Here is a 12,090-nt window from a genome sequence, read left to right on the forward strand (position 1 = left end):
GGAGGGGGGATCGTGGGGAACGAAGAGGTGGGAAGCGACGTCCAGTTGCTGTCCATGTCAAAGCCTGAGCTGGGGAAGCTGCTCTGGGGTTGCGGGAAGGGAAGAGATGAGGCTGCGGGTATAAGTGGTGGGCCGGTCCCAACTGCAGATGGAGCCTTTCTGGAAGTGAAGTCAAAGCCTGAGCTGGGGAAGCTGCTCTGTGGTTGTGGGAAGGGAAGCGATGAGGCTGCGGGTATAAGTGGCGGGCCGGTCCCAACTGCGGGTGGAGCATTTCTTGAGAAAAAGTTTGAATCGTCATCAAAGGTGACCCACCTTTGGGTCTGTTTGGTTGGGGCTGCTGCTGTAGCAGGAACTAAGGATTGTTGTCTGGAGAAAGACTGTGGAAGAGTGGAACTGTGAACCACAGCCGACATGGCCCTGTCCAGGCTAGGCTTGGCCGCTTGGGCCTGATACTGGGTGTAGAAATCGGGTGTGAGTGATCGGGGAGGGGAGGACAGCAGGTTGCCGGTGAACGGGTTGGTGCTGTTGGGTCTGGGTTGGGTGTCTGCGAGACACGGATTGGGAGATGAACGGAGGGTCTCCTGGGATTTGCTGCGTGAGGTAACGGGTGGAGGCAGGAGACATGGAGCGTTGCTGGTGTCAGGAGATGTGAATAGCGAGAGGGAGCTGGGTAACGTAGAGGAAGAAGAAGGGGAGGGGGTGGATGAGGAAGAGGAACGAGGGAGGGAAGCGGAGAACGATGCATTCTGGAAGAGGGACTGGTTGTTAAGCATGTTGAAGGGGTCTAGTTTCCATTGTGCTTCTCTTTGGACTCCATTCATGTCCTTGGCCTGGGGAAAGAAAAACACACATAAATCAAACTTATGACATGATGAGAAGCTAGAACATACTGGAGTTTTTAAGTCAACATGAAATCAGATTTGAATGTATTAAATATATTGGGAAAATTGATTGTTTTTGTAACTTTCTTTACCCTCCAAAGCGTTTTTTATTTTATTTTTAATGGTCACACACTTTGGCTGTTTGAACAGTAAGGCCCCGATCAGACAGAGCGCGTTTTTGCAGTGAGATGCGACTTTTTAAATTGTTTTCTATTGGCAGTGAGCGTTTTGCACGCTGTTTATGCACCCCCCTGGCGCCTTGCGTTTTAGCCGCCATCTGCACCAGTTTTTGTAGGAGCGCTCTAAGCGCCTAAAGTTGAAAAGAAAAATCAACTCAGAGCAGAAAAGCATCCAACGTTATCGCGTTTTTCCCCCCATTGTCCAATCGAATGATTGGAGAGGCGGGCCTTCCGTTGTGGTGACGGTTACCTTGACTGTCAGGACAGCCGATTCGGGGGTTGCCTAGCAACATTAAAAAAAACTGCAGCGTACTGCTATTTTATAAATTAGAAAAAAACGTCAACCTAAAAAAGGCAGTGTGGTGCACCTGCCATTTTCAAAAAAAAAAAAAAAAACTGTCTGCCTATGAGTGTATTTTTATGCGTTTTATGAAATGTCATAACACTAACTTCACTGAAATAATATTTTAGATTATTTAGATCTCATTTACCCCTCCTAAGCTGCTAAATAACAGCTGGCTGTTGGGGGTCATTTATGACCCAGAACAGTAAAAATTTAACCTTTTATATTTTCCCAATTTTTGACTTAATTTAGGTTATTTACATAGTAATTCAGTAAATTAGTACCAAATTACTGAATGCAACTTTAAATATCCTGTTTCATTATGTAAAATGAGTTGAAAACTCATGTTGTTTCATGTTGACTTTTAATTTTAAACAATGTGTTTGTTACAAGTTTTGATCAAAATCAGCATGACTTGGTTAAAACATAAATGGTGCAATGACAGACCTTAATATAAATCAAAAACTGAAAGATCTGAATAATGTTTATTAAAGTGTCTATTATAAAACAAACACCAACCAATTTGATTTGTGTGCAAGTCTACAAGAGCCAACCTATTTACTAATAGAATTGCTTTTTCTTGTCCAAGAAACATTGAAAACAGTTATAACAGATATCACAGATTAAAAACAAACAATACCCACGACAAATACTGGATGGCACTTTCCTTGAACCCCTTGTTGGAACAACCTCATAACCAGGTCATTTGTTTAATATATAGAGTATTATCAAGGGGTTCAAGTTAAGTTTTACATTATAATGTTATGATATTCAAAATAAATAAGTTCAAATTAAAGATGGAAAGGGGAAAAAACAACTTTAACATGGAGGATCCTATATGTATAAGCACCCCATTCATCGTGACTACAGGCTATGGTGCCATGAAGACGTAAATACTAGAAATTACTTAATCCAGTACCTGTCAACCTGAGGATTGCTCCTGCTAGTGAAAGAGAGAGACACATGCATCAAGAAGAGCGAAACATGACTATTAGAACCACCTGGACAAAGTTATTACTAGAAAAGTAAAAAAGAAAGAGGAAGAGGCCCCCAGAGCATGTTATTGACCCCAGGATGGGATCTTGTGGGTCCTTAGAAAAGAAAAAATTATGTATGCAGTGCACACTGAAGTTACAGCTCCATACAATATATATATTTTTATTTATGAACAGCGCAACGTTTCCACCGGTCAGGTCTTCATCAAGCACATTGGTTCATTGGGGGCTAATGAAGACCTGATCGGTAGAAACATTGCACTGTTCATACACCATATTGCCAAAAGTTTTGGGACACCTGCCTTTACATGCACATGAACTTTAATGAAATCCCATTCTTAAACCGTTGGGTTTAATATGGAGTTGGCCCACCCTTTGCAGCTATAACAGCTTCAACTCTGAAGGCCTGGCTCGCAGTCTCCGCTCTAATTCATCCCAAAGGTGTTCTATTGGGTTGAGGTCAGGACTCAGTGCAGGCCAGTCAAGTTCCTCCACACCAAACTCGCTCATCCATGTCTTTATGGACCTTGCTTTGTGCACTGGTGCGCAGTCATGTTGGAACAGGAAGGGGCCATCTCCAAACTGTTCCCACAAAGTTGGGAGCATGAAATCATTAAGTGTTCCTTTCACTGGAACTAAAGGGCCAAGCCCAACCGCACACCATAATCCCCCCTCCACCAAACTTTACACTTGGCACAATGCAGTCAGGCAAGTACCGTTCTCCTGGCAACCGCCAAACCCAGACTCGTCCATGGGATTGCCAGATAGAGAAGCGTGATTGGTCACTCCAGAGAACCTCAGCATGCGCTGACCCTGCTCTGTGACTTTACGTGGCCTATCACTTCGTGGCTGAGTTGCTGTTGTTCCCAATTGCTTCCACTTTGTTATAATGCCACTAACAGTTGACCGTGGAATATTTAGTAGTGAGGATATTTCACAAATGGATTTATTGTTCAGGTGGCAACCTATCATGGTACCACGCTTGAACTCCCTGAGCTCCTGAGAGTGACCCATTCTTTCACAAATATTTGAAGAAGCGTCTGGTGCTTGATTTTATACACCTTTGGCCATGGAAGTGATTGGAAAACCTGAATTCAATGATTTGAATGATCCCAATACTTTTGGCAAAACAAAACACCTATATAGTGTGTGTGTGTGTGTGTGTGTGTGTGTGTACGTGTATATATAGTATGGAGCTGTAAATACAGTGTGCAGACATATTTTTTTCTTTATTTTATTAGTTAATTATTAGTTATCAAAAAATTCGAAATTATTCAAAATTAGTTGAAGTTACAGCCTTCAGTTAGGGAGAAAATATTTCTGACCCAACAGAATTAACATATATATAGTCTGGAGCTGTAACTTCAGTGTGCCGACATAATTTTTTCTTTACGATTTATTGTTATCTTTTATGTCTTGCGCCTGAGCCCAGCTTGGGTTTAGGATGTGCAGTAATTTTTTAATCTTGTGTGTCCTTGCCTCTTTAAAAAGGTTTGCTCTTTATCTCAATTAAATATAGGGCTTATGATCCTGACATCTATGCAAAAGTGGGCAGAGAAAGAGGACTAACCTGGGTTGTAGGAGGAGGAGCAGACTCGGGTGGCAGTGTGTGAGAGGACCGGCTCCGGGGTGGAGGCTTGGGAGATGCTAGTCCAGGCTGAGGGGCGGCAGCGGGTCCAGCAGATGCTTGGGTGGCCTGCTGAGGCATCAGAGGGGCAGACATAGTGGGCAGCATTGGTGGAGGAAGCTGGGCTTGGACAGGAGGCTGCACTGGTGACATAGACTGAGGCTGCATGGGTGATATCATCTGAGGTCTCATGGGACCTGGCAGTGTGGGGGGTGGACCTGAAAGACATACACACAGGGTTAGTAGATGGTTAAAAATTGGTTAAAATTGTAAAACATACACACATACATATATTTATATACATCTCAATCTTGTTTAAAATCTCATATAAAATCATTTTAAATACTTGTGCCCCTATTAGGCTATTTTAAAGGTTTTAAAGGTTTACATGCATCCAAAGTCAAAAACACTTTAAATGTTTTTGAGGGCGGGCCAGAGTAGACATTGTTCACAGGTAGACATGTGCCGGTAAACGGTAATACGATATACCGCAATAATGAACATGCACAATATTGTTATCGTGGGCACTTCAAAATACCGTGAATAATTATTTATTACGAATTATTCAGATTTTTAGAATGAATTTTAAGAATACTTTACCCATCAACCGTTTAAAATGAAAAACACGTCAAAGAGGAACGCGCACTGATGTAAATAGACGTGCATGAGCCGAGCACATGGCGGAATGAGGAGACACGCTGAAGTGCACATTCATTCTTCGACAGCAGAGGGCGCTGACGGAACAGCAGAAATGCAGCCGTTTCCCCAGTTATCACATAACCTAATACATAATACTTAAAGACTTAAGGCTATTCATTTTCAAACTTGCATTTTATATTTTAATCTGGACTAAATGACATGCCCTAGATATTGTTTGAATATGTTCTGACTGTTGTTCAATCACACACTTTACAAGGCTCCAGTATTTAACATAGTTCCTTCATTAACAAACTGACAATGAAAAATACTTCTAAAGCATGTATTAATCTTAGTTAAATGTACATTTCAGCATACCTATTGTTCTTTATAATTCTTTTGCACTTTAATCTGTTTTAAATATTTGTTTACTTTATACATTTTTGTGTATTGCTTTATTGTATTTAAATGTTTGGTTCTTTTGTTATAAGAAAGTGATTTAACCTGTTATAGTATGACAACACTTTTTTTGCAACTTATTTCAATATCGTGATAATACCGTATACCGTGATAAAAGCTTCAGCAATTAATCGCAACATGAAAATTTGATACCGGCACATGCCTATTCACAGGCAACTAATGAAAACTGGCATTATGCTAATTTGTTACATATATAACAGGAAGTGTTCAGAATTGGTTCTTTCTTCTAGAAAACAATAATTTTTATTTGTCATGCACTTTGATATTTACATTTTACGTATACATCTTACATATACAAACAGCTATATTACACACTGCATGAAAGGTAATATTAAAGAAATCATAATAGGGCTGTGCAGAAATGTATATGTAAAAATTATAACATGAAAGTGAAATTAATAAAAGTGTTTAACGAACCCAGAGGCAGCTCGGATGGCTTGCTTTGGGGTTCAGGAGTGGGTCTTGGTGCTCCAGGGTGATTATCAGGTGCAGGTCGGGGGGCCCCAGGATGCACTTCTGCTATGGGTCTGGGGGCCCCGGGATGAGCAGGAGGAGGAGGTCTAGCCTGAGGAGGGACACTGATAACTCCTGCTCGAGGTGGGATCTAAAGCAAAATCATTATATTTAACAAGATACACATCTTATTTTTTTTCGCTTTTAATAATATTCATGACATTTAGACCACCCACCGGCCTTGGGGCGCCTCCAGTGGCTGATCCAGCTGCTTGACCTCGACCTGAAAAACAGCCGATGCCATAATCAAACATTCAGTAATATGCTCGTGAAAATATCAGAAAACCTATATTTTGAATAAATGTCCAATTCAATTACCAGTCAAGTCTATACTACAAAATGTCAGATCAGCACCCCTGTCAAGAACGTCAACTAACTTTTTTTAGCTGTATTTTGTGTTGAAACTAGCCTGAGGGCTCACAATATCATGGCATGAAGGCCCAAATATGTCCGTCAATTACATTTTTTGTCAGTTACAGGTGATTGATGTCATTTTGATGAGCGAGACAAGAACTCACCAGCTGCATCAGCACGTGCTAATGCTGGGCTTTTTTGTCCTTTTGTCAGCATGAGGGAAAAAGTTATTAAAAAATTTGAAATTATTAAAAATTTGTTTTGTATCACGTTACAGCCTTCAGCTAGGGAGAAAATATATCTGAGCCAAAAGACTCCTTACCTAATGGAGAGATCATTTCTTTCTTTCTCTATTCAATTACAAAAGCTAATTCTTCCTAATAATTCAACCCATCACTTCACACTCGAAAACTATATCAAAATCACTGGAACAACTGAGACTTCATGCACTGCATCACGGCAAGATGGTTGACTTGAACACCCTTGTCCCACATAAATTAGTCTTTTTTTGTTAGCAAGTGCAGGAGGTCTCAACTGACCAGGAGGTCACAAGGACGAACACTGCAATAATCTTCTAAAATCTAAATTTCTTTCAGAAATTACCTTCATAATCAGTCAGATCAAACTCTAGATTGAGAGGCTCAGCAAAGCCTTTGAAAGAAAATTCAAATTGTTTCCCAAAAAAAATAAAAAAATAAAAATCACATAGTGAACAAAAATACAGTTTTTACAGTGCTAACTTGATTTTTTTTAAATCCACAAAAAGCTAAAATTACAATGTGGCTCAGGAAAAGCATATGAAACTCTACCAAACAGAACACAAAACTGCATCATCGTGCATTACAAAAAAGTTAGCCAGATACTTTTAATATCTAGGCCCACCTAATATCAGGTGCAACTAACCAAATTACAACATTATGTACAGCATTACCTGCTGAATCTCTCCTATCAGGTGTAGAACCTCCTTTAGAAACATTGTAAAATGCGAATGAAATAAAAAAACAAGTGAAAAATTAGTATTTAATGTAGTGAACACATTTGTTTGGGCGTTTCAATCCTAGGTAAAAATTTGTGTCATTCGGGTTTTGACTTCTGGTGAGAACAGATCAGAAAATTGTCATGCCCGTGTAAACATTTACAAAGTATTCATAGCTGTACCTGAGGGTGGTGGTGGGCGCTGTGGAGGTGCAGGTCGGGCTGGTGGGGCATTGGGCCGTGGAGGAGGAGGGCGTTTTGGCTCTAGCCCCTGAAATGAAGGAGCTCCAGCTGGCTGACCATCAACCGGAGAACCTGAGCAAAGAGGAAAAAAAGGGAAACATCCTATTATCATGAGCGCCAAAACAACAGCCTGAGGGATTTAGCTCAGCTCACAGCACTGCAAAACACACTGAAGCCTTGAGACACACACATACATACACACACACTCTAAGAGCTCAGGGACCATTGAAGCACATCAGCAACACCTTTACAAACATCACTCTTTACCTGCCAGTTCCCTTCTAATGCATGCTGGGCTTAATCCTCCTTTTTGCAGTGTAAAAACAAAGGAAAATGTATTGACTGGAATTTTTGTATGTTGGGATTATTGTGCAATTTTGTACATTTAAATATTGTATTTACTACTATGGCATTCTGTATGTATGTATGTATGTACAGTATGTATGTATGTATGCATGCATGTATGCATGCATGTATGTGTACACACACACGCACACACACACACGCACATACAGAGTGGTTACATAGGTCAGGGTCGGTGAGATTTTTGTTAATGTTTGTTGAAAAAATATCTTATGCCCACCAAAGCTGCATTTATTTGGTTAAAATACATTGTGGATATAAGAATATTATTAATTAATATAAATCAGTGCTGTCAATAAATAAATAAAAAATTTACAAATTAATCGCACATTTCATCTGTAATTAATCAAGATTAATTGCAATTAAAAACATTTTTAAATATTTATATATCTCGTTTCAGTTACTCTCCAAATTAATGTAGAAACATCTTAAAGACAGTATATTTGAAATATTTGTTGTAATGGCATTTTTTATGAATGTATCACTGATACTAATACTGCTACTGACGTCTTTATGAAATAGATTTTTTTTATATTAATGATAGCCATTCAACATTACAGTATAATTGAAAGCTATTATTTTCAACATTTATTAGGCTTTAAAAAACAACTTTTTGATTTAACTGAAAACAATCTTCACATAAACACATAATGATAAATCTAATTTACCTGTGGCCTTCATATATAATCAATATATAGAAATTGAATAAAGTTATCAAACATTAATTTATTCCTGTGATGCCAAATCGGAATTTTCAGTATCATTACTCCTGTCTTCAGAGTCACATGATCCTTCAGAAATCATTCTAATATGCTGATTTGGTGCTCAAGAAACATTTATTATTATTATTATCAATGTTGGAAACAGTTGTGCTGCTTAATATTTATTGTGGAAACTGTGATGCATTCTTTGATTAGTAGAAAGTTCAGAATAACAGTATTTATTTGAAATGGACATATTTTGTAACATTAAAATGTATTTACTGTCACTTTTGATCAAATTAATGCATACTTATAAATGAATACTATTCACTATGAAAAAATAAAAATCTTACTGACCCCAAAATTCTGAAATGTAGTGTATAAATTACATGTAGTAAAATGTAGGAAAGGACAAAAGCAAAAAACTGATATAAATACATAAGGGTTCATCTATGTTGAGTAGAATCAAATATCAGCACTACCCTGTGGTGGTCCAGCGGTGCGTGGGGGGGCTCTGCTGGGCCGGATGGGGAGCATAGGCTCTCCATGGGTAGGAGAGGGGCAGGGGCTGCTGCGTGGGGATGGGTTGGGGGACGAGCCTAGATCCATGCCCGCTCCAGGCTGCAGGTGCTGGGGTAAGATATCCTCAACCTCCTCGTCCACATCACCTGTCAACACAGCAATAAAAACGTAACTCCATATTGTCCCATATGTTGCATTTTGGAACCACGTAACCCACACAGATGCCATACCTTCCATATCATACTCTTCTCCCATGTCAGAGTTTTCTGCCAGCAGGGTGGAGCTGGTGGACGTTGGGATAGTGCCGCAGATTCTCTCCACACTCATTTCTTCCTCTAGACTCTTTATCCAACCAGGACACCTCAGACGGATGTCTATGGTCTTTCCATTCACCTGGATGTGGACGATTAGATTAACTGTCAGTATCATGATACAGTTTTCTGGCTATCACCAGACCAAGCTCAATCTTTTAAGATTGAATATTGGTCTGGGGAGTCAGCACTGTATTTTCTACTGCACAAGAGGTGTGATCAACAGGCATAGTTCAAATGACTCTGTACGCAATTGGATAGTCCTTCAACCAATCAGACCAACGATCGATCGCTTCTCTATCCGTCATTGTGTTAAACCCACCAATAGTGCGCCAGGTGAATAAGCCGTTTTGAGATTGGTCCCCGCAAATTTGTAACAGAAGCAGGATAGAAATATGTACAGGTTTCCAGCCTGAGCTGAAGAGGAAATCAAATCACCGGCAGATCGGGCTGGGTTTACCCAGTCTAATGCATGTACATTTTCTTTTTTTTTTTTTTATAATGAAACTTATTGTACAGTAAATTCACTTACAGTAGAGGCACTCAAAGACAGAGCTGCAAGTGCTGAGTATCCCTCCAAAAATGTCACCCACATTTTCTCTTCAACAAACCTGTTCAAGAAAAATAATTATTGCTCGGTAAGATTTAAAAAAAAATGTGTTTTATGTTTTTGAAAAGTCTCTCATGCTCACCAAGGCTGCATTTATTTCATTTCTATATATTCTACTTCTATATATTTTAAAATGTAATTTATTCCTGTGGTGGCAAAGTTAATTTAAGTCTTCAGTGTCACATGATCCTTCAGAAATCATAATAATCTGCTGATTTGGTATTCAAGAGATTTCTTATTATTATCAATTTTGAAAACAGTTTTTTCGGCTTAAAGGGATAGTTCACCCAAAAATGAAAATTCTGTCATCATTTACTCACCCTAAAGTTTTTCCAAACCTGTAAGAGTTTATTTTTTTTCTGTTGAACACAAAATAAGATATTTTAAAGAATGTTGGAAATCAAACAGTTGACTATGGAAGTCAATGGCTGGTTACCAATATTCTTTAATATATCTTCTTTCAACATGAGGGTGAGTAAATGATGAGAGAATTTACAGTTTTGGGTGAAACCTCCCCCATAAATAAAAAAAATATATAGAATTTGTTTCAAACAAAAACCTTTTGTAACATTGTAAATATCTTAACTGTCACTTTTTATCCTTGTCCTTTCGAAAAAATAAAATCTTACTGACTTTAAACTTTTGTAAGTGTATAAATTAAAATAAAGTTATATAATAAATGTAATTATACACAGAAAAAAAACCTCTTACCTGATAAGAATAACCTCGCCAAAATTAGCAAACTTGTCCAACAGGTCGTCGATCAAAGCATCATCAAAGAAGTCATCAGGACCAGAAGCGCAGAGAGAGACGAGGATGGTTCCGTCAGGTGGACCCTGCAGGGCGATCACCTCCTTATACACCTGGTGTCTGGCCTCTGGATCCACCTCAAGTATGTCCACGTCCATGATGGCCACCACAGGCCTTTCGAGAGACAAATGTTAAAGGATTAGTTCACTTCAAGGACTAATACAAACGCCCTTTAAACACTCAATTTTCAACTTCAAAATCGTTTTAATTATTTTACTAGACAAGACCCTATTCCTCGCCTGGGATCGCGCAGAGCCTCTGAAGCCCTTTGAAACTGCATTTATTTTGACCTTCAACATTTAGGTTGCCATGGAAGGCTATGATGGGGAGAAAAATCCTGGAATGTTTTCCTCAAAAAACGTACATTTCTTTTCAACTGAAGAAAGAAAGACATGGACCTCTTGGATGAGATGGGGGTGAGTAAAATATCAGGACATTTTCAATTTTGAAGTGAACTAATCCTTTAATGGCAATAGAACTGTGGCCTCTAACACAAAAGCTTATGCAGTCCACAATGCGGCTTAATTGTCCCATCTTGATCATTGTGGTGATAAGGACAAAGATAGACCTGAATCTTAACATTTACTTACAATAAAAAACATTAAATGGACAGCCTCCTGCTGTACCTCAGAGGCCCACTGGATGGCACTAAGAATGTTGTCAGTGTAAATCCTGAAAGTTGGCTTTCTGGCTTCAGTCTCTCTCACCTGTGATCAGAGGTTTTGAGCTCTGCTCTACCATAGTACTTGAGCTCTCCAGGGCTCCATGGGTACTGATCTTCCTCATTCACTGGGGCTCCTACTACATTCAACTCCAATTCTTCTGCTGTAAAACACACACAGGTAGATCTAGTCAAAATTTAAACTTCGAGAGAAGTGCAAGCTGTTTTATACAGCATTTCAAATTTGGTTGTCGGTTAAAGATATGTGACCCGTGCTGGCAAAAGGAGTCGGAATGCGCACAGGATAATTTCGAGCTACAGGCAATACAAGCGAAAAAAGTCACAAAAAGGAGTTCATTCGTCCCTCGCCTAGGGATCCCAATGCTCCAAATAGCAATTAAACATCTAAAAGAATCTTGATTTGTACGTTTTCAGAGAGGAGTACCTTTCCTTTGTCCTTGAAAACTATCTTACTCACAATGACTGACAGATCCGACGCGTACGCACAAAGACAGTGTGCAATCCCGATATACACATATTATACACAGAATCACAGTATTTCAAAATATCTGTCTTGTTGAGTATTCACGCAAACATTATCTGTTATGTCTTATGTGAACGTTTGGTTAACCTTTTTGGGGCAAACATCTGATGTGTAGCATTATTTTAGGTCCGTTCGGTCTTAATATATAGACTGTCTGTTTCATTAATGTTAATGAAACAATTGTGGTATCATGGAAAATAAATAGTTGAATATATATTATTTCTATAGATATTTGGTTTTGACTTTGTGTGCGTCAAATGTGGTGTTATTACCAGGGATTTTAAGGTATGGTTGCTAGGTGATTTTTTGTTTTGGAACCTTCAGAAAACTTTAACTTGATTA

General features: G+C 39.1%; 1 protein-coding gene across 2 annotated transcripts in view; it reads right to left on the reverse strand.

Moving 5' to 3' along the window:
* synj1 (synaptojanin 1) overlaps positions 1 to 12,090 on the reverse strand; it is a 36,623-nt gene that overhangs the window by 2,585 nt on the left and 21,948 nt on the right. For both annotated transcript variants that reach the window (XM_079803904.1, XM_079803905.1), the window contains 10 exons: positions 11,251 to 11,368; positions 10,445 to 10,657; positions 9,656 to 9,734; positions 9,043 to 9,205; positions 8,773 to 8,958; positions 7,167 to 7,298; positions 5,831 to 5,877; positions 5,559 to 5,745; positions 3,969 to 4,243; positions 1 to 830 (listed from right to left, as the gene is read on the reverse strand). The exon at positions 1 to 830 is cut by the window's left edge and continues 2,585 nt beyond it. In XM_079803904.1, coding sequence (XP_079660030.1) covers positions 1 to 830; positions 3,969 to 4,243; positions 5,559 to 5,745; positions 5,831 to 5,877; positions 7,167 to 7,298; positions 8,773 to 8,958; positions 9,043 to 9,205; positions 9,656 to 9,734; positions 10,445 to 10,657; positions 11,251 to 11,368 — 2,230 coding nt within the window. The remainder of the gene's footprint in view (positions 831 to 3,968; positions 4,244 to 5,558; positions 5,746 to 5,830; positions 5,878 to 7,166; positions 7,299 to 8,772; positions 8,959 to 9,042; positions 9,206 to 9,655; positions 9,735 to 10,444; positions 10,658 to 11,250; positions 11,369 to 12,090) is intronic.

The sequence above is a fragment of the Gobio gobio genome (genome assembly GCF_949357685.1).
Source record: "Gobio gobio genome assembly, chromosome: 22".
In the NCBI taxonomy this organism is placed as follows: domain Eukaryota; kingdom Metazoa; phylum Chordata; class Actinopteri; order Cypriniformes; family Gobionidae; genus Gobio; species Gobio gobio.